The sequence below is a fragment of the Salvelinus fontinalis genome, chromosome 27 (genome assembly GCF_029448725.1).
Source record: "Salvelinus fontinalis isolate EN_2023a chromosome 27, ASM2944872v1, whole genome shotgun sequence".
In the NCBI taxonomy this organism is placed as follows: domain Eukaryota; kingdom Metazoa; phylum Chordata; class Actinopteri; order Salmoniformes; family Salmonidae; genus Salvelinus; species Salvelinus fontinalis.
The window spans coordinates 15,343,281-15,366,639 of NC_074691.1; the positions used below are offsets into that span (position 1 = coordinate 15,343,281).

The 23,359-nt window shown below is 45.0% G+C and overlaps 2 protein-coding genes across 3 annotated transcripts; one reads left to right on the forward strand and one right to left on the reverse strand.

Moving 5' to 3' along the window:
• Positions 1–3,801, forward strand: LOC129825129 (cyclic AMP-dependent transcription factor ATF-3-like). Of its 2 annotated transcripts, none has more exons than XM_055884950.1 (4): positions 1–123; positions 836–1,090; positions 1,370–1,477; positions 1,801–3,801. In XM_055884950.1, exons 2-4 carry the CDS (start codon positions 845–847, stop codon positions 2,071–2,073), a joined length of 627 nt encoding a protein of 208 aa, XP_055740925.1. In that variant the 5' UTR covers positions 1–123; positions 836–844; the 3' UTR covers positions 2,074–3,801. The 2 variants fall into 2 exon arrangements, with proteins under 2 accessions (XP_055740925.1, XP_055740926.1); XM_055884951.1 differs by having other exon boundaries at positions 6–123; positions 1,825–3,801.
• An 8,643-nt stretch (positions 3,802–12,444) lies between these two features.
• On the reverse strand, positions 12,445–14,390 carry LOC129825130 (basic leucine zipper transcriptional factor ATF-like 3). The gene is made up of 3 exons (XM_055884952.1): positions 14,154–14,390; positions 13,748–13,858; positions 12,445–13,554 (listed from the first exon to the last, which is right to left on the reverse strand). The coding sequence occupies exons 1-3, from the start codon at positions 14,226–14,228 to the stop codon at positions 13,369–13,371; spliced, it is 372 nt and encodes a 123-aa protein (XP_055740927.1). The 5' UTR covers positions 14,229–14,390; the 3' UTR covers positions 12,445–13,368.
• Between the last annotated feature and the right edge of the window lie 8,969 nt (positions 14,391–23,359).

Genomic DNA, 23,359 nt, shown 5'->3' on the forward strand with positions numbered 1-23,359 from the left:
GGGGTGATGCAACGCTCAGTCGACAACTGTAACTTTCTTAACAGAACAGAAGAGTCTCACACCCAGGAGCCGATAAATGCCTTTCAACGTCTAACACAATTTCTTCACTGAAAATAAAATCAGGTAGGTCTATTTTCTTAATAAGAAGTTTCTTCCGGAATGGGATCGAAATGTTTTCAGAAGATCCGCCACAACAGCCGAAATGTTGCATAGTTTAAGAGGGACCGATGTCCATTCATAAAGAAAACGGGTTTAAATGCACAATTCTTAGGCTACTCGTAACTTTTGTTTTTGCGAATTAAACTAGAGTTTATTTATATTTGTCTTATTAGTTATTTTGAAACTTGAATTATAAATGGACTGTGCTTATCCGACGACTGGGTAGCGTCAGATGTTACATTTACTGTCCCTAAAAGTGACACGCATTGTTACATTGTTTAACAGGGTGATTGATGTATTTGCCGGTATTGTTACATTGTTGGGTTACATTGTTGGCATGTTGGGCTACAATGTAGAAAACTTTAACTGCTGTGTCTGGTGGAATTGTAGCGACGTAGCCTCTAGGTATCACACCCATAACAGAGAACACGCTAGCCGTCTTTTGTAGGCCTATATTATAAAAATATTCCAATGGTATACATTTGCAAGAAACTATTTTGAGCCAAATTGACGTGAATACAGTTTTTCTATAAGCTTTTATTAATAGTCTTGCTCACTTGCCAAGATGTTGCTGCTTATCTGACGTTATATTCAGTCCAGTGTCCAAGGGTTATTGTCTTGCTTTTGTTTCGATTTTAGTACGCGTTATGTGACAGAGCACCACTTTTTGTTTCAGTTTTTCTTAATGATGCTACAGCATCAGGGATTCAGCCTGTCCGAGATCAGCGCGTCAGCCTTTGTACCCTGCCTGTCCCCACCTGGAACACTCACGCTCGAGGACTTCACCAACTTCACTCCCCTGGTAAAGGAGGAGTTGCGCTACGCTATCCAGCACAGGCGGCTGTCCAACGGACTGAGTGCGGATATCATGAGCGACTGTGCAAGCTCAAGTTCAGACAGACCGTCAGAAGCCACAAGTGTCAAGAGACAGGTAAGGATGTCGACATTAGCCGCGTACTGTAATATCTACTCCCTTTCAGTTATTTTTTGGCCCCCATAAAGCCAATAGTAATTCTTAGATAGTAATAAATCTTATAGGGGCCTTTTTTTTGTATAGGCCTACGTTTTCACTGAATCGTGTGAGATGGTGGTAAATTAATTCGTAGCTATACAGAAACCTGTAATTACAGGTTAACCGACACATTTTTAGCACATACTAGTTTGGTGCTGTTATTCGAGGTTGTTCATTTTCCCAATGTGTGTTTATCAGGCGACCCCGGAGGAAAGCGAGAGGAGGAAAAGAAGACGAGAAAGAAACAAAGTAGCTGCTGCCAAATGTAGGAATAATAAGAAGGAAAAAACGGATTGTCTGCTAAAGGTACGTTCAATGTGTATTTTAAAGGGCAGTACAACCTTATTATGATGGAGAGAGATTATACATTTTACCCGGAGGCTGCCAGACAGTAGACATACAGTGTTATATTATGCAATATCTTTATTTATTCAAAAGGTTTTTCAAATAAAGTTAGAATGTGCCTCAGTGATACTTTCTATTTAATCTCCCATTATTTTTTGTATGATTTAAGTGAAGGGTAGAGGTTCCCCTTTTTTATCTAAGAGCTCAATGTAATTATTTGCATACAAACTCAAATACACTAAACATAATTGAGTATTCAAAAGATGTACCAACATGGTTAACAGGATCTGACCAAACTACTATTCCAGGAGTCTGAGAAACTAGAGTTGGTGAACACTGAGTTGAAGGCCCAGATTGAGGAGCTGAAGAGCCAGAAGCAGCAGTTAGTCTACATGTTGAACCTCCACCGGCCCACCTGCATCGTACGGGCCCAGAACGGCCAGACCCCTGAGGACGAGAGAAACCTGTTCATCCAGCAGATCAAGGAGGGAACCCTGCAGATGGGTCAGCTTGATCACCGCCACACCTCAGTGTCGACCGCTTGTGGCCATCTCTGATCCACCAACTCTGGGTAGTAGGGTACTACTTATACACTCAAGCACTCACCTTCCCCTGGCTACTGCACTCTGTACCTGCATCAAGTGAAGGCTCTGTCAGGCCATCAAAGCAAAGGAGCTTTACACGTTCCACTCCTCAACATAGTGACTGCAGCTGGGTTGGTGATAAGAGGAAGGACTGGACAGCACAAGGATGGACACCCCGTGTTCCACCTAGGGTGGCTTGGGCTGTTCCGGCACATAGGGCGAATGTCAAAGCACTAAAACATAGAAATACATCTAATGTATTTATTGTTTCCTTAAATGTTTAACACTTTTATTTGAGGTAAATTACTCATTCTCTATTTTTGTACTAAAGCATGATGTCAAAGTGGTAAAGGCACAGGATTTCACTGGTCAGTTGAGATATATGCTTGTTGAGGAAAAATACTACTTGTATAAGCTATCTTTATGGCACACAATACATGTGGTGAGATAGTAATGGCTGTGTACTGTGTGCTACATTGATAGCTGTGTTATTACTGTCATTTTGAAAGTTTTTCGCATACATAGTATGAAGTGTTTGCTGTTATTGAATATATTCTGTATTAGCTTTGGCTATAGCTCACTTTCTTCCCCCTTGACTTGCCTAACAAAAACCTCTGAAGCTGCTACTACTACTAACTCAGACTATACAGGTATAGTTCATATCACAGGAACCCTCTAATAAGAGGACAATATAGGGAGTGCATGTAATGTTGATTCACTTAGATAGAATTTCATTTAACTTACTGACAGACAATGGCACTGTCAGCCCCGGAACTCCTTTCTTGAAAATCAGTCATTACATTTTTGTAAGCTGGTGTATTCTGATTAGACCCTGATTTCGTAGTGATCTGTAGTATTTTCTCTGAAATGTTGAAGTTATGCTTGTGTGTTTCCTATTACATTTCACATGTATAACAGTGTGTATTTACTGTATAACATATATGTAAACCAACTTACACCTCCCTATTGTCTTCAAAAAGTTGTTTGTTTGTGTTATTGAAGCTGGACTTATAAAATAGAACCACTAGGTATAAGTAGCTAGATATCTAAGTGGAATTATTTAGCACTCTGCTTGTCTGAGGTTTTCACTTTGAAGTCTTGGAAGATTACATGAATTGCCTCAGTGTTTGGCTGCAATTACCAAGTCACTGCCAAACAACCCCCTTCCCTCTCCCCTCAGTCCATTGGTTATGCTGTGACGTCCTCTGGGTAGGCTCATTGCTCAAACAACACATTTTTATGATCAATAGTAGCTTTTGTCTCTATATTCTGTAATGTCTCAAAATATAATGTGTGGTTTATGGTAAGGTACTGTTTATCTGTGTGTGTTTGCGAGTAAACGGTTGAGAGGAAGACGGTGAGAGATGCAGGCGTCCATGTGTTTTATTTGTTTTTGTGTAGTTCAGTGTTTCGTGTTCAAACAGGCATGCTAGTCATGGCTGGGGGCTTACTACTGAAATACTTAATTTGAAGGATGACACACCTCTTTTATGTTCTTCAATACCTGTCTTGTTTTTCTGTTTTACCTTCCAATTTTTCTCACTTAAACATTGTTCACTAAAAGTATTTGAGTGTAATGCGAAATATCACATTGTATCAAGTCCGGCAAAACCACAAGATGAAACCAATTAAGTACTCAATTCTATTCTGTCTTTTGATTTTTCTGTTTTTGATACTTTGTTAATAAATATATAAAATATATATATACTTCAAATGTTTTTGTTTTCTATTGTTTCTGGGGAAGGATTCAGAACATTTATAAAAATATTTTTGGCAAGGTATTCAATGACATTGGTATATTGACATTGCATAGTTGTGATGCAAAACAAATATTCATGAACATGTTTAGCATCTCAGCACATTATTTGTGTTGGTGTTCATCTGAGTACAAGCCAGGACATGTCTCCCTTTCCAGACTGAAAGAGTGTGTTCTCCTGTGCCAGGCCTGCTCAGTATAGTTCAGTGGGTGTTATCTGATGAGATAGGCTGTGAAATAATGTTTCACTCAGAACACAAGTATCCCTCACTCCACCCTACCGTTGTGGTCCATATTCCATAAAAAGTAATATCCCATTTTTCTGATGGTGGTTTTTGATAACTACACAAATGACTGACTCATAACAGCCACAATGCAGCCAGACTGCGGGATTTCTTTATTCTTGTCACAGACTGCTACGGTAGATCAAATTACTGACCGTCCAGCGGTTTTCCTGTAATGTTTCTACAGAATCTTCTTCAGTGCTTCTCTAGAACATGATTGTGAAATATGGATGTACTTAGATAACTGATTACTCTGACACATTTCCCTAAACACAGGAAGTTTAACACACTCTGAGATTAAAATGTCCATCATCTGAACAGTGGATCATGATCTAAACAAATGATTAACCATATTAAAGGCACTGGATCATTATTTGGCACCAGAGGTCGAATTTGGGGAAAGTTGGGAGGTGAAAAGGTCTGTGTGCTGTAATGTTCTCATATGTGTAGCACCACACGGGATGTTTTCATTCTCTCTTGCAGAGGCTGAGGTATGTTATTATCCTGTACAGTGCCTTCAGAAAATATTTTTTTGTGTTATGAAGTGGGATTTAATTGTCATTTTTGTCAACGATCTACACAAAATGCTCTGTAATGTTACATTGTAATTTGTTAAAAAAATAAATGAAAAATAAAACACTAATATATCTCTTACATAAGTATTCAAACCCCTGAGTCAATACATGTTAGAATCACCGGTGGCGGAGATGACAATTGTGAGTTTTTCTGGGTAAGTCTCTAATGTTTGTTGATCATTGAATATACCTAGTGGTTAAGGTCTTGCCATAGATTTTCAAGTAGATTTAAGTCAAAACTGTAACTAGGCCAAACATTCACTGTCGTCTTGGTAAGCAACTCCAGTGTAGATTTGGCCTTTAGGTTATTGTCCTGCTGAAAGGTGAATTAATCTCCCAGTGTCTGGTGGAAAGCAGACTGGATCAGGGTTTCCTCTAGGATTGTGCCTGTGCTTAGCTCCATTCCATTGATTTTTTATCCTGAAAAACTCCCCAGTCCTTAACGATTACAACCATACCCATAACATGAGGCAGCTACCACTATGCTTGAAAATTGTTGCAAACCGAATGCATGTTTTGGAATATTTTTATTCTGTGCAGGCTTCCTTCTTTTCACTCAGTCAATTAGGTTAGTATTGTGGAGTAACTACAATGTTGTTGATCCATCCTCAGTTTTCTTCCTATCCCAGCCATTAAACTCTGTAACTGTTTTAAAGTCGCAATCGGCCTTCTGCTAAAATCCCTGAGTGGTTTCCTCTTCCTCTTCCTCTCCGGCAACTGAGTTGGGAAGGACGCCTGTATCTTTGTAGTGACTGGGTGTATTGGTATACCATCCAAAGTGCAATTATTAACTTCATCATGCTTAAAAGGATATTCAATGTCTGCGTTTTTTTTTTTTTTTTTTACCCATCTACCAATATGCAGGTACCCTTCTTTGCGAGGCTTTGAAAAACCTCCCTGGTCTGTGGTTGAATCGGAGTTTGAAATTCACTGCTCGACTGAAGGACCTTACAGATAATTGTATGTGTGGGGTACAGAGATGAGGTGTTCATCTTTAATATTACACACAGAGTGAGTCCATGCAACTTACTATGTGTACTTCTGAACTTATTTAGGGCTTGCCATAACAAAAGGTTTGAATACTTATTGATTCAAGACATTTCAGCTTTTCCTATTTAATTCATTTGTAAATATTTCTACAAACAATAATTCCACTTTGACATTATGTGGTATTGCGTGTAGCCCAGTGACAAAAAAAAATCTAAAAATGATGCACAACTGTCACGTTCCTGACCTATTTATGTTAGTTGTTATGTGTGTTAGTTGGTCAGGACGTGAGGTTGGGTGGGCATTCTATGTTTTCTGTTTCTGTGTTGGTTTTGGGTTACCTGGTATGGCTCTTAATTAGAGGCAGGTGTTTGGCGTTCCTCTAATTAAGAGTCATATTTAGGTAGGCGTTGTCACAGTGTTAGTTGTGGGTGATTGTCTCCTGTGTCAGTATGTATGTTCGTGCCACACGGGACTGTAGCGTTTGTTTGTTTCGTTTCGTTTCGATGTCGTCGGTTTCCTGTACGTGAGTTTATGTTTAGTTATGTAAGTTTATGTTCAGGTTTCGTCAACGTCGTTTTCTTGTTTTATAGTTTTGAAAGTGTTTTGTTTCGTTTCGTGTTGCCATCGTATTCATAATAAAGATGGCTTATTTCCCAAATGCTGCGTTTTGGTCTGAAGATCCTTCTCTCCTCACCTCATCCGAGGATGAGGAGAGCACCAGCCGTTACAGAATCACCCACCACGCTAAGACCAAGCGGCAAGGGAAAAATAAACGGAGTAAGGGACAGGAGAAGAAGGAGCAATGGACATGGGACGATTTATTGGATGGAAAAGGTGTCTACACATGGGAGGAGATCCTGGCTGGTAGAGATCGCCTCCCATGGGAACAGCTGGAGGCACTGAGGAGAGCAGAGGCTACCGGAGAGAGGAACCGGAGCTATGAGGGAACGCGTCTGGCACGGAAGCCCAAAAAGCCCGTAAGTAATTCCCAAAAAATTCTTGGGGGGAGGCTAGGAGGTAGTGGGCCAAGGGCAGGTAGGAGACCTGCGCCCACTTCCCAGGCTTACCGTGGAGAGCGGGAGTACGGGCAGGCGCCGTGTTACGCAGTAGAGCGCACGGTGTCTCCTGTACGAGTGCATAGCCCAGTGCGGGTTATTCCACCTCCCCGCACTGGTAGGGCTAGATTGAGTATTGAGCCAGGTGTCATGAGGCCGGCTCAACGCGTCTGGTCTCCAGTGCGTCTCCTCGGGCCGGCATACATGGCACCGGCCTTACGCATGGTTTCCCCGGTTCGCCTACATAGGCCGGTGCGGGTTATTCCACCTCCCCGCACTGGTCGGGCGACCGGGAGCATTCAACCAGGTAAGGTTGGGCGGGTTCAATGCTCAAGAGTGCAAGTACGCCTCCATGGTCCGGTATTTCCGGCACCACCTCCCCGCCCCAGCCTAGTACCTACAGTGTCTACACTACGCACTAGGCTACCAGTGCGTATCCTGAGCCCTGTTCCTCCTCCACGCACTCTCCCTGTAGTGCGTGTATCTAGCCCGGTGCCTCCAGTTCCGGCCCCACGCACTAAGCTACCAGTGCGTCTCCAGAGCCCTGTACAAACTGTATCTTCTCCCCCTACTAATCCTGATGTGCTTGTCCTCAGCCCGGCGTCACCAGTGCCGGTACCACGCATCAGTTATAGAGTGGGCTTTGAGAATACAGTGTGCCCTGTTCCTGCTCCCCGCACTAGTAGGAAGGTGCTTATCATTAGCACGGTGCCTCCAGTTCCGGCCCCACGCACTAAGCTACCAGTGCGTCTCCAGAGCCCTGTACAAACTGTATCTTCTCCCCCTACTAATCCTGATGTGCTTGTCCTCAGCCCGGCGTCACCAGTGCCGGTACCACGCATCAGTTATAGAGTGGGCTTTGAGAATACAGTGTGCCCTGTCCCTGCTCCCCGCACTAGTAGGAAGGTGCTTATCTTTAGCCCGGTGCCTCCAGTTCCGGCACCACGCACCAGGTCTACAGTGCACCGTATCCGGCCAGAGCCATCCGTCTCCCCAGCGCCATCTGAGCCATCCGTCTCCCCAGCGCCATCTGATTCATCCGTCTCCCCAGCGCCATCTGAGCCATCCGTCTCCCCAGCGCCATCTGAGCCATCCGTCTCCCCAGCGCCGTCTGAGCCATCCGTCTGCCAGGAGCCTGCAAAGCCACCCGTCTGCCATGAGCCTGCAAAGCCGCCCGTCTGCCATGAGCCTACAGAGTCGTCAGCCAGACAGGAGCCGCTAGAGCCGTCAGCCAGACAGGAGCCGCTAGAGCCGTCAGCCAGACAGGATCTGCCAGAGCCGCCAACCAGACAGGATCTGCCAGAGCCGCCAACCAGACAGGATCTGCCAGAGCCGCCAACCAGACAGGATCTGCCAGAGCCGCCAACCAGACAGGATCTGCCAGAGCCGCCAGCGAGCCATGAGCAGCCAGAGCCGTCAGAGAGCCATGAGCAGCCAGAGCCGTCAGAGAGCCATGAGCAGCCAGAGCCGTCAGAGAGCCATGAGCAGCCAGAGCCGTCAGAGCGCCATGAGCGTCGAGAGCCGTCAGCCTGCCATGAGCGTCGAGAGCCGTCAGCCTGCCATGAGCGTCGAGAGCCGTCAGCCTGCCATGAGCGTCGAGAGCCGTCAGCCTGCCATGAGCGTCGAGAGCCGTCAGACAGCCATGAGCGTCGAGAGCCGTCAGCCAGCCATGAGCGTCGAGATTCGTCAGTCAGCCATGAGCTGCCCTTCAGCCTGAAACGGCTAGATACCCAGAACTGCCCATCAGTCCAGAGCTGTCTCTCTGTCCGGAGCTGCCTTTCAGTACGGAGTTGCCCCTCTATCCTGATCTCCCTCTCTATCTGGATCTACCTCTATATTCTTATCTATCCCTCTGTCTTGATTTATCTCTCTGTCCCGGTGCGTTCCTTATTAGTGATGTTATTAGGAGGATTTTGTGGGAGTAAAAAGAGGGTGGACATTCTTGGAGGGAGGAAGCTAGGATGGATTATGGTGGGGTGGGGACCTCGCCCGGAGCCTGAGCCACCACCGTGGTTAGATGCCCACCCAGACCCTCCCCTAGACTTTGTGCTGGTGCGTCCGGAGTTCGCACCTTGTGGGGGGGGTAATGTCACGTTCCTGACCTATTTATGTTAGTTGTTATGTGTGTTAGTTGGTCAGGACGTGAGGTTGGGTGGGCATTCTATGTTTTCTGTTTCTGTGTTGGTTTTGGGTTACCTGGTATGGCTCTTAATTAGAGGCAGGTGTTTGGCGTTCCTCTAATTAAGAGTCATATTTAGGTAGGCGTTGTCACAGTGTTAGTTGTGGGTGATTGTCTCCTGTGTCAGTATGTATGTTCGTGCCACACAGGACTGTAGCGTTTGTTTGTTTCGTTTCGTTTCGATGTCGTCGGTTTCCTGTACGTGAGTTTATGTTTAGTTATGTAAGTTTATGTTCAGGTTTCGTCAACGTCGTTTTCTTGTTTTATAGTTTTGAAAGTGTTTTGTTTCGTTTCGTGTTGCCATCGTATTCATAATAAAGATGGCTTATTTCCCAAATGCTGCGTTTTGGTCTGAAGATCCTTCTCTCCTCACCTCATCCGAGGATGAGGAGAGCACCAGCCGTTACAACAACAAAATGTGGAAAAGTCAAGGGGTGTGAATACTTTCTGAAGGCAGTGTATCCCATCATGATAACTGTTCCTTCAGCCTTGCAGCACTCAACTCATTCTCATGCCACAGATAATAAATCATGATCCAACATTTACATGAAGTACCATTTGCAATGCCTCTCAGAGAGTTGCTCGACAAAGTATAGAACAGGAATGATTCAACCCTTACAGAAATGTGAATTGTCTCAACATTGCAATTCATGCAATGATAGGGAGCCCTACTTGACATCCTGACCTGCTTCCAAGATTATGAAATGGGCATGGCATTTGAATTCATCTCCAAAGGTTTTTGGGATTTCTTGTGTAATACAGGACAACCACTTATTACAAGCATCCACACATGAACTGATGGATGCTGTAAATCAATATCTATATCATAAATCCCCCATCCAGATATCCATTCTCCTCTGAGCTGTGTCAGTTAGTTCATAAACTGACCTCTCTCTGTCAGGGTCAGATGAGAGTCATCACAGTCTGGTTGACACTGTGTCATGAAGCTCTGGGTGATGCAAGACAAGAAACCATGCTGTGTCCATACAGGAAATGTACTATGAGGCAAGCTTCTCAGACATACAGTATCATGATGTTCAGTTCATGTGGAGAATTGATGCAATAAATTCATATGAGAACAGCATGCACTCAACAGCAATTTTAGGTCCCTTGTGAAATGTTAGTTCCACTGCTGCAGAGTTGTGTCATTGTGTTTAAATTACAGCTTAATGCCAACCACCAGGGCTAGCTCCAGGCATAAGTGGTCGCTCTCATTTAGTTTTAAGAACTCAGTCAACGTCTCAGTTTACTGGTGAACGTTAGAATAGTAGAATACACAAGGTGCAATTTAAAAATGTGGTTGTGCCTCAGCAGTTATCTCATGTTATGTCAGTAACTAACTAAGGTTTCCATTCAACCTTTTTATGCCTGTAAATTGCATGTCGGATAAAAAATGTCTTGACTGGCCTGATGGAAACAGCACATTTTTAAGTAAACTTTCCAAACGTAGACGAAACAAAATACGCTGAAACAAGGTGGGACCTTTTTTTGTCAGTAAAAATAATTATGCGAGAAATGTTGGTGGAAAAGCTTTAATGCGCACATATTGATATAATAACCATCATATCGAACTAAACTTGGAGTCACGAGATGACATGTTGTATGGTACCCCCACTATGACTTGTCAGGAAAGTATGCAGTTTATTAGGCTGCAGATTAATAAATTGTGAACTTCACAAGATGGTGAAAGTTCAAGGTTGATGAGCTTGACACTCTTTTCCAATAAATATTGAAGGTCTTATTCTGGTGACATGATCTTCAATGCTTGGCTAGAGCACACGTGCCAATACCAAAGTGGGAAAACACGCTATATAACACAAACAACTCAGTAGAGTTGAAAATGCGATGGAAACTCATTTAACTTATTCGGTACATGGGAATTTGACCGCATTTAAAAAAAAATTGCACTTTGTCATCACGCACAGCCTTTTACCTGGAACAAGTCAATTTGATGGAAACAGATCTCTGGTGGGAAAATGTGTATAGTGTTTTTATACAGATGTTTGAATATTCGCATTCAAATCTGTCGCCAATTGAATGAAAACCTGACTACTGACAGTCACTCAATTAGCCCATGCCAGCTTCATATTGGTAAATTAGTTTAGTCAGCTATCTAAACTTGTAATCATGGCCGAATTATCGACCATGCATGAAGGGGGCCCCATTGATTTTGTTAGTCACTCTCACTCAGATAACATATTTGCATGGCATAAGTCATGGCAAAATGTGTAGACGCAAAAACAATTCTCTCCACCCTATGGCAAAATGTGTAGAATTGCATGAAATTATCTGTAAAAATGCTAATTTTTATCTCCACCCCATGGCAAAATGAATAAAATTGCAAAACCCACATGGCCAAACGTGTAGAATTGCAACAAACGTGCTATAAATGTGCAACATTTTCTCTGCGCCCCATGGCAAAATGTGTAGAATTAAACTCTAAAATGTAATTTTTTTCTCTCTCCATCATCAAGAGGGGGGCCACTCAAATGTTTTTCCCCTGAGGTGGATGGGCCCCCAAAAGGCTAGGGCCAGCCCTGCCAACCACTGTTTCATGCTTGGTTTTGTATGGATGTTCAGCTTCAGCAAAGTCTGGATATGTGCCTCTGTTCTTCAGAAGCAACAAGGTGTAGAAATTAATGGGTGAGGCACTGCATCGGAGTGCTTGAGGTGTCACTACAGACCCGGGTTCGATCCCACGCTGTGTCGCAGCCGGCCGGGACCGGGAGACCCATTTGCCCAGTGTCATCCGGGTTAGGGGATGGTTTGGCTGGCAAGGATGTCCTTGTCCCATCGTGCTCTAAAAACTGTGGCCTGCTGGGCGTATGCACGCTGACTTGGTCACCAGTTGTACAGTGTTTCCTCCGACACATTGGTGAGGCTAGCTTCCGGGTTAAGTGAGCAGTGTGTCAGTCAAGAAGCAATGCGGCTTGGCAGGGTCGTGTTTCGGAGGACGCATGGCTCTCGACCTTCGTCTCTCCCGAGTCTGTACTCTCCTAAGTTGCAGCGATGGGACAAGACTGGGACAAAGATTGAGGATATGTCTCTCATGGTTCAGTCACTAGAGTGCAGTAAAATGACTAGTTTATGTTTGTTGGCTACCAAATCTGACAGCCATTTTTTTTTAAAGGTATGCTGTTTTTGCGCCGTTAACATGAATATTTTTTCATTTGAATGTAGGGTATCTATTGTATAACTGCCAATGAAGGAGAAGGAAGTGAAGGATATGATTTTCCAGTAAGGCCATACACTGACTTATACTGAAAGTGAAGTCATGTTAACCTGAACGTGTAAACTAATATTCTTATAGAAGAGCATGGCATGTTCTTCAAAAGATGGCATGTGAAATACCACATGATGCCCCAATATCTCCTGGATGGAACTGAAAGTAGTAACCTGTGTTGTTTATGTCCAAGCAATCTGTGCTCATTTGAAAGTTAGAAGAGAAAATGACTAAGAAGTGCATGTTACTTAAATGTGGGAAATAAACAATTTTTGAAAGGAGTGATCCACACAAAAGGCTTTATGATAATCACCAGAATCTCCCTCAAATACAGTACACTGAAGTCAATAGATTCCTCTGGTATGAAAAGCACTGCCTGTGTGGCTGGAGAGTCTTTCACTTCTCTCATTGGTCAGCCTGCATTTCTTAGAAACAGCCTTGCCAAATACTAGACTACTGGGAATGTATACAACCATCCATAATAACGCTTGAGAGAAGCCTGCAGTCATGTCATCAAGATAGACCATAACGTACTGTAGATCATTGATGTTGACCAGAATGCAACATTATTCAACATCACACATTTTTTAGATGTATGAGAAGACATGAGGTTAGTGAGTGTTTACCCACATTATAGGGAAGAGAGAGTGGGTAACCTCAACAATGTAATAACATGAGTTAACCAAAAAATGTAATATTACTCTACATCTGATCTTTGGATTAAGTGATTTGATTATCTAATTTATCAATTAAGTGTTGAAATTCATAAATACATTAGTAATAGCCAGTGTATAACTTGTTTTAGAGTAGGGAATAAGGAAACCCCCCCAAAAAATTGTATGGTTTATTGTTTCTGCTAAAGGAGAAGTTCCCACATGGCTAAACCCAGATACCGGAAAACCAGTTCAAAAACACAAGTGATTAAAAGGTACGGTAACCACATTTATCAGACTCAAAGGGAGAGGGATATGCAATGTATTTGCAATTTCTTATACAAAACATTTTAAACAGGACAAGCAATTTGAACATCTGAAACAAAGCTCATTACTTCATCCTATAATTATTTGATTACAACTTGATTCAAGCTATACAAAACGAATTGACACAGAGAGTACAAAGGACAGAGGACATGCATAATCTGACCTGTTAACTGTTTACAAGTCTCCCATGTTGGTTTGTCTCTGTAGTCTTTGCATGGTATGGTGGCTATCTGGGCAGACTGGAGAGGACCCCTACATCCCAGGGCCCTGACCCCAGGGTGGGAACACAGTGCCTGATTGGACAGAGAGGCTCATGGGCCTTGAGTGCCTCAGTCAGACGCCTTTGCTCCTCAGACAGAAACTGTACCTCCTTCTTCAGCCGCCTGTTCTTCTGATCCAGACACTCATATGCCTGTATGGGACAAACTGGGCTCAGTTACTTTATAATCTTACTAGTAGAGTAGAATAAAAGTTGAATCCACTTGATTCAGAGAATAAGTGTGACATTGATAGCTGCGTTATTCCTGTCATATAATAGAAAAGGTTAGACTATGCCAAGATAGTTGTGTGACGATAAGGAGTCTGTTACGCACGTACAGACCCACCTTATGCAGCTCATCTGCTCTCTGTGTCTGTCTTTTTCGGCTCTTCTGTGCTGCCACCCTGTTATTGTCCCTTCTTTTTAGTCTCCAGTCATCATCTTCATCACCAGAGCTCTGCAGCAAAGGTACAGAATGCCACATGTCAGTCAGAATATCACACAACACTGCTACGCCCTCCCTGATTAAGCTTTGTGTGGTCATCCAACACAATGATGCTGATTACCATTCCATTTGTCAATAGTTTCTAGAAATGTCCGGTTAATCCCCATGACATGATAAATAGGCTAGTTAAAAAATCTAAAAAAGATTCCATTGTGATAAATTGTATAGACTGACAAAAAATAAACAAAGGAATAATTGTATAAACCATTCAACTTTAGCCTACTATTTTTGTGTATTTGACACTTACCTCGCATCTTTGAAGCATAAAACGGCTTTGATCATTGATTTGCAGAAAGCCGCTAGAAATATCGCAGTCAGACATCCCAGTTTAGCCTATATCGATTATTTAAAATATGAAATGTATAAAAAAAACAAGTCGCTTTTGAAGGTAGCAAGTTCCAAGATATATAGTCTACAAAAGTGATACGGATTTGTATGCAAGAGACAAACAGTTTCACTTGTTCAAAGTGCACTTGCCGCTTCATTGAAGACGCCAATATTTATTTTAAATCACGTGCTAAATAGTGTGTGACGACCTTGGGACAAGAGCAAAGCAGCACATACTTTATTTTAAAAGTGCTTGTTAAATTGTTTAAAATAGATTTAGGTTTGCTATTCAAAACAACATGTTTTATACATTTTCTTTACATTTTAGGACCAGATGCTCGTTCCCACAATGTTTCAGAAAGTTTAAGATTTTTTTTTTTTATGCTATGTTCAATCTGGCTGTTACAGCATGTATTCTTATATTCTCATAAGCCTACAACTGAGGATGACCTCAACGCTATGACAAATGTTGTATACAAAATAATAGCAAAAAAAGGGGACTGTTTTAAAGTGATTCTATAGAGGTGTATACATTATACATACAGTATGCAGTTCCCGTTATCCACCATGTGAGGGCGATATTGTATCACAGACTTCTGCGAACATAAACCCCCTCACTGTTGAAATACTACAGTATTGCATCCTTCCAATCACAATAGGAGCATAGTTGTTCCTGCACATATAGGAGCATAGTTGTTCCTGAGCTCTGCCTGCTCTATGGCTCTCTTGATGGGTGGTCTGGTCCTGCTAGATGTCTTGTCCTCTCTGTTGGGCCTGCTGCTGAACACCTCCCCAAACACCTCCAGGGACTTGGCTGTAGGACGCATGTTCAGCACCTGTCTCAGACCATTAGCCCTCTGATGCACCGCCTGGAGAGACTTTACAGCAGACACATCTCTCACCAGTCACTCTTAACCGTGGTCATATATGAAACATACACTTATGTTGGATAGAAGAGGGTGTAATGGGAGCATAGCTGCGGCCTCCGACCGCAAGGCACTACAGAGGGTAGTGCGAACGGCCCAGTACATCCCCGGGGCCAAGCTTCCTGCCATCCAAGACCTCTATACCAGGTGGTGTCAGAGGATGGCCATAAAATTGTTGAAGACTCCAGCCACCATAGTCACAGATTGTTCTCTCTGCTACCACACGGAAAGCGGTAACGGAGCGCCAAGTCTAGGTCCAAGAGGCTCCTAAATAGCTTCTACCCCCAAGCCATAAGACTCCAGAACAGCTAATCAAATGGGTACCCAGACTATTTGCATTGCCCCTCCCCCTGTTGCCAGTTTGTCAAGTCAACCAGCGTTTTTGTCTCAGCTTCTGCTTTTCCCAGTCTCTCTTTTTCTCACCCTTCTGGTTTTGACTCTTGCCTCTCCTGACTCTGAGACCGCCTGCCTGACCACTCTGCCTACCCTGACCCTGAGCCTGCCTGCCATCCGGTACCGTTGCCCCACCTCTGGTTTACTGCCCTGCCTGCCTTGACCTGTCTATTGCATGCCCCTGTTGGATTATTTAACCATTGTTAATTCGACGTTGTCTGCACCTGGGTCTTAACTTCATACCTGATAGTATGAACTGGCCATTACTGACCTAGCAGACCCAGGCCAGTTGCGCAACGTTATCTCCTCCCAAGGAGCCTCAATTGGTAGGCATGAGGAATTGCTTCGTGGTCTTATGGAGGTGGTCCAAACATCGGCTGAGCGCCATGGCCAGGCGTTGGACATGCTGCTGGAGCAGTTCTGCAGGTTGTCTAGGGGCCAGCCTGCCACGGTGGTAACCCCACCACCCCTCAGTAACTCAGGGGTTAGCAGCGCCACCAGACCGGCCATTCCTCCTTCCCGGTAGCCCCGTTTACCTCCCCCGGAACGCTTTAAAGGAGAGCCGAGCAACTGTTGGGCATTTTTAGCTCAGTGTGCCCTCATTTTCGAGTTTCAGACCTCCTCCTTCCCCTCAGATCACTCCAAGATAGCCTACCTCATCACGCTGTTTCCCGAGCCTATGCAACTAGGCAGAGCTGGGCTGCCGCCAGCGGAACGGCGCCACAGGATCAACACAAAGAGCTGTCTGTATTATGGGACTTTTGGTAATTTTGTGTCCTCTTGCCCAGCAAAAGACCAGGCTCACCAGTAGGAGTGAGTACTCTGGTGGGCCATATGGAGAACTTTTCTGCTTCCCTTACTCGCACCCCTTTTCATGTCATTCTGCTGTGGGGAGACCAGTCCAAGTCTCTCCGTGTCCTCATTGACTCTGGGACCGATGAGAGCTTTTTGGATGCCACACTGGCTTCTGAGCTGAACATCCTCACTCAGCCCCTTTCCATTCCCAAGGATGTTAGAGCGCTGGACGGGTGCTCTAGAGGTCGGGTCACCCATAACACCACTCCTGGCTCCAATCCCCTCATCAACTGGTGTACGGGTGCTATCATGGGCTGGAGTCTGTTCTGCCACGCCCATTGTCTGAAGTCGGCGCAACCTGCCCCGGGATGTCTTCCTGGGGGCTTGGAAGTTGCTCCTGACCTCTCCGACATTTCCGCGGAGTACCAGGACCTCTGGGAGGTGTTCAACAAGTCCTGGGTCACTTCCCTTCCACCACACCACCCCTATGACTGTGGAATTGACCTCCCTAGCACCATCACGCCCTGGGGATGTCTGCACTCTCTGTCGGGACCAGAGACCAAGACTATGGATATCTACATTGGGGAATCCCTAGCTACAGGATTTACCCATCCCGCTTCCTCTCCCGCAGGGTTCTTCTTCATGGGAAAAAAGGACAAGACCCTGAACCGGTATCCACTACCACTCATTTCCTCAGCCCTCAACCCGCTCCAGGGGGGTCACTGTTTTCTCCAAGCTGGATCTATAAAACACCTACCACCTGGGGCGGATACGAGAGGGGGACGAGTGGAAGACCACCTTCAACACTGCCAGCGGCCATTACGAATAGCTGGTCATGCCCTTTGGCCTCACCAACACCCCTGCCGTGTCCAGGCTCTGGTGAATGATGTTCTCCGTGACATGTGAACCGGTTCGTCTTCGTTTACATTGATGACATCCTCGTCTTCTCATGCTCTCCCCAAGAACACCTGCTCCACTGACCGGACTGACCGGGCGTTCCGAGCCCTTAACCACCGCTTCAACACTGCTCCTATCCTGGTTCATCCAGACCCTTCCCGTCAGTTCGTGGTGGAGGCCAATGCTTAAGATGTCGGAGTGGGGGCTGTCCAGTCCCAACATTCTGCCCTGGACCTTAAGCTGCATCCCTGCACCTTCTTCTGCCACCGCCTCAATGCCACAGAGAGGAACTACGATGTGGGGAATCGGGAGCTTCTCGCGGTGAAGATGGCATCGGAGGAATGGGGTCACTGGCTAGAAGGGTCAGAATATCCGTTCATTGTGTGGACCGACCACAAAAACCTGGAGTATCTCCGCACCGCCAAGCGCCTCAACTCCAGGCAAGCGAGATGGGCCATGCTTTTTACCCAGTTCAACTTTTCCCTCTCCTACCGGACAGGGTCCAAGAATGTCAAGCCGGATGCCTTGTCTTGCCGCCATAACCCCACGGCTACCACCCCAAAGCCCGAGACCATCCTTCCCACCTCGTGCCTGGCGACGGCACTCAGCTGGGGTATAGGGAAACAGGTCCGGGAGGCGCACCGGTCTCCTGGTGGACATAGTCTCTGACCAGGGTCCGAAATTCTCGTCCTGGTTCTGGAAGGCGTTCTGCACGATCATTGGGTCGTCGGCCAGCCTGTCCTCCGGATTCCACCCCCAGTCCATGGCCAGTCAGAACGAGCCAACCAGGACTTAGAGACAACACTTCGCTGCCTAGTCTCTGCCAACCCTACACCTGGAGTCAGCAACTGGTATGGGTTGAGTACGCCTGCAACACCCTTCCTTGCTCTGCCACTGGTCTCTCGCCCTTCGAGTGTTACTTGGGATATCAGCCTCGGCTCTTCCCCGAGCAAGAGGAGGAAGTCAGCAATCCCTCTGCCCAGATGTTCATCCCCCACTGTCGCCGTACCTGGAAGAGAGCCCGGGCCGATCTGTTGAAGACCACTTCCAGGTATAGACGACAAGCAGATTGCCATCGGACCCCTGCTCCATGCTATCGGCTCAGGCAGAGAGTATGGCTCTCCACCTGGGACCTGCCCCTCAAGGTGGAGTCCCATAAACTTTCCCCCCATTTCATCGGCCCGTTCCCCATCTTTAGAGTCATTAGCCTCACTGCTGTTCGTCTTTTGTTACCCCGTACCCTCCATATTCACCCTGCTATCCATGTGTCTAGGATTAAGCATGCGTCTCCCCCCCTTCTTCTGTTTCCAAGCCCAGTCCTCCTCCCTGTGTCATCGATGGCCATTCAGCATACACAGTGAGACGCCTCCTGAATGTTCGACCACGGGGCAAGGCTTTCCAGTACCTGGTTGACTGGGAGGGTTATGGCCCGGAGGAGAGGTGCTGGGTCCCCGCTAGAGACATCCTGGACCCAGCCCTCATTGCCGACTTCCACCGCCGGCACCCCGGGCAACCAGGTTGGCCCCCAGGTAGGATGCCAGGTGGCGCCCCTAGAGGGGGTGGTATTGTCACACCCTGATCTGTTTCACCTGTCTTTGTGATTATCTCCACCCCCTCCAGGTGTCACCCATTTTCCACATTATCCTCTGTTTATTTATACCTGTGTTCTCTGTTTGTCTGTTGCCAGTTCGTCTTGTTCGTCAAGTCAACCAGCGTTTTTGTCTCAGCTCCTGCTTTTCCCAGTCTCTCTGTTTCTCGCCCTCCTGGGTTTTGACCCTTGCCTGTCCTGACTCTGAGCCCACCTGCCTGACCACTCTGCCTGCACCTGACCCTGCCTGCCGACCTGTACCTTTGCCCCACCTCTGGATTGTTTGACCTCTGCCTACCCTGACCCTGAGCCTGCCTGCCGTCCAGTACAGTTGCCCCACCTCTGGTTTACTGACCGCTGCCTGCCTTGACCTGTCTATTGCCTGCCCTGTTGGAATATTAAACCATTGTTAATTCGACGTTGTCTGCATCTGGGTCTTACCTTGATACCTGATAAAAAATAAAGCATACTTTCAGTTTGTGAACATATGGTGTATGTTATATTTTCAAATGTATGAAAGTCCAAACAGCAACACTGAAGGGGCAATCAGCAGTGTCTCTGCCCATTTTTGGACTTATAAATTAATGATATGTGCCTATTTATTCTTGAAGAACATAACATATAAATGCCTCATGAGTTTAGTTCAACTGTAGTACCCCATCAGAACCCAAAATATAAGCTTGTTTTACTCCAACGTTTGTAAACAAAGAAGCGCAAACACTATATTGCCTCAAAACATGCTTAAAACTATCATTCTGATATAATGGATGGTCAGTCTTTACATCCATAGCTCGGTCTTTGAATTTGAGAGTGGTTACATTTCTCCAGCCCAAACTCGCAACTTTTTACCGAACCGGGGTGGGGAGTACTCTTTGTTATCGTTTCTACTGCTGATTGACGCTTTAAATATGAGAGTGACATATAATCACGCCTATGCAAAAGTAATGCTACCCTTTTCAATATGACCATTATAAAAACGTAATAAAAAATGAAACCAACCATGACTTTACGTTCACCCTTTAATGACTGTACGACATAGGGGAGGATCTCTATAGGATATTTACTTCGTTTCCGAGCAGTTCCCACAATATTCTCATCCAGCAGGTTGTAAAGAGCACTGCGTTCATCTTCTAAGAAGTGATATTTTACTGCTGCTATTTGGAAGTCTTTCTGAATCAACTTATTTGTTTTATAATGGGAACTAAACATCTGCATACCGTACCAAAAATTGTCAATAGACTGAGCAACAAAGTCTCCTATGTGCCTTGAGCTGCTAAGCCAGAATCAAACTATCTGTGCTCACAACTACAGTAGGTTACATTTCTAACACTTTAATATCACATGCAGCCAGCAAGAATGATTTCCCAGAAACAGCGAAGTTATGGGGTACACAGGTGCAGTGAACAGATATTCTAGGTTTAGTGTAAAGCATGTTCACCATCTTCAAAACAACTGATCAAAAGAGGAGAATATCAAACTCATTTCATTGTGGTTGATAGTACACATATATTTCATCTGTTCAATTGAAAGGCAATAGCCATATTTTTTAATAGGCGACACAGTTAGGAAATATGCCAGAGAGATATGCTCCCTCTTCCTTTCGAGCCTCCTCCCATGTCTGATCATTGATCAACACGTTCTTTAACAGCGCTCTCGAAGTTCTAGAAATCAAGAGACCAAGTTAAACTGAGTCTTGCGCTTCGATCACACCGACAGGATCATTGCATTTTGGTACACCAGAATTACATTAAATTCCAAAGTAACGCTGCTTTTGCCTTGCAGCATTGCGTTGCGGTGCGTTCGGTGTGGTGCCTACTGTATGTTGGATTTATCGAATGTATGTGTCAAACTGTATGCGTAGACAGAAATGGTAGCAGAAGGTAAATGTTCAACTTTTGTTGCATACAAATCCAGACTGCCATGTATACTCCCTCTCCGGCCTCGAGGTCATCAGGCTGCTTATTATCCTGCACACATGTCACCATCGTCAAGCGCACCAGCGCCTCATGACACTCCCCTGGACTCCACCACCTCCTTGATTATCTTCCCTATATCTGTCACTCCCCTTGGTTCTTTCCTCAGGTGTTATTGACTCTATTCATGTCGGTGCATTGTTTGTGGTTCGTGTTTATTGTTTTGTTTATTTATTAAAACACTCACTCCCTGTACTTGCTTCCTGAATCTCAGCGCACTCGTTACAGAATAACACCTCAACTAAAGGAAGCATCAGGGAGTGTTTTCAGTTTTTTTTGTGTCAGTGTATATGACGTCGGGTCCGGGAGTCGCTACAGGCTCTCAGGCCTCAGCCGGATCGCCAGGCTCCCATGCTTCCACTGCCTCAGCTGGTCTGTCAGGTTCCCGCGCCCCAGCCGGCACGACAGGTTCCCGCGCCTCATCCGGCATGACAGGTTCCCGCACTTCAGCAGGGCTGACCGGTCCGCTCCTGATCCCCGGGTTCGTCCCCTTTGTCGGAGTCCTGCGCACGTCGGGAAAGGGGTACGGTCACGTATACTCCCTCTCAGGCCTCAAGGGCATCAGGCTGCTTATTATCCTGCACACCTGTCACCATCGTCTTGCGCGCCAGCGCCTCATGACACTCACCTGGACTCCATCACCTCCTTGATTATCTTCCCTATATCTGTCACTCCCCTTGGATATTTCCTCAGGTGTTATTGACTCAGTTTCATGTCGGTGCGTTTGTGTTTCGTGTTTATTGTTTTGTTTATTAAAACACTCACTCCCTGTAATTGCTTCCTGACTCTCAGCGCACTCGTTACAAAGACGATGCTGCATACTATTTTGCGCAACGACGCTTCGAACACACACCTACAGCGTCATTTCGCAAAATGGTATACAGCATCATCTGGATATTTATGCCACAAAAGTTCAACCCTCACCTTCTGCTACCATTTCTGTCAAGCTGTCTATGCATACAGTTTGACCAAACACACGGCAACTGCCTCTGCAATGCTGCAAGGCAAACGCAGTGTTTCACTGGAAATTAATAATTCTGGTGTACCAAAATGCAATGAGCTGTCGATGCACTGCAGATATTTCAGATTAACGCAATGCATTCACACAGCCTGGAGACCCGATGTTGAATTGCATAAGTGAGCGTTTGGGTCAGGAAAGTTTCCTCTCACAACCTATACAAGCCAGAATGTTTAATAAGATTATATTTTAACTTACTTGACCGGTTGTCTGCTATTCGTCCTTTTGCAAGTAGGAATGTGAAACAATATCCATAGGAAAGTATAATTACCTCAACTTTTCAAAGCGCTGGTAGTGCGTCAAGATTTCTTTCACTTGAAGCATGTGCAGAACCATGTAAACACGTGCACAATAAGTATGTATTTGTCTTCTGCATGCATTGTCATTTTATGCACATGCTTCAGGTGATGTACAAGCAACCAAAATAATGCCTCTTTGGTACTTTCAATGTACTGAGCTTTTGTAGACTTCCGATCTGTGCGTGACAGTAATGACTGATTTGATTGGAGGTGCCGAATAGGCAGTTTCAGTCATTTTTTATAAACCTTTTTTGGAAGTACATACCGGCTGTAATGGGAGTAAATTAAGAGAGTTTCTCAGCTAAATTCTATATTTGTGAGTAACGAACATATTTTGACATCACGTTTGCAGAGCTGTCAATGAGAGTTTGAATCAGAGCTTCCTGGGCGTTAGCAAGGAGATCCGTCATACTCATCGCCGACATCTCTAAAACACCTTTATCTCAGCTAGTTAATTCAAGTAATATGTACATATCAAGCTGTATTATTATTTGTCTTTTGCAAGCTAGCTACAGTTGAAGTCGGAAGTTTACATACACCTTAGCCAAATACATTTAAACTCAGTTATTCACAATTCCTGTCATTTAATACAAGTAAAAATGTCCTGTTTTAGGTCAGTTAGGATCACCACTTTATTTTAAGAATGTGACATGTCAGAAAAATAGTAGAGAGAATTATTTATTTCAGCTTTTATTTATTTCATCACATTCCCAGTGGGTCAGAAGTTTACATACACTCAATTAGTATTTGGTAGCATTGCCTTTAAATTGTTTAACTTGGGTCAAACGTTTCGGGTAGCCTTCCACAAGCTTCCCACAATAAGTTGGGTGAATTTTGGCCCATTCCTCCTGACAGAGCTGGTGTAACTGAGTCAGGTTTGTAGGCCTCCTTGCTCTCACACGCTTTTTCAGTTCTGCCCACACATTTTTTCAGTTCTGCCCACACACTATAGGATTGAGGTCAGGGTTTTGTGATGGCCACTCCAATACCTTGACTTTGTTGTCCTTAAGCCATTTTGCCACATCTTTGGAAGTATGCTTGGGGTCATTGTCCATTGGAAGACCCATTTGCTACCAAGCTTTAACTTCCTGACTGATGTCTTGAGATGTTGCTTCAATATATCCACATCATTTTCCTCCCTCATGATGCCATCTATTTTGTGAAGTGCACCAGTCCCTCCTGCAGCAAAGCACCCCCACAACATGATGCTGCCACCCCCTTGCTTCACGGTTGGGGT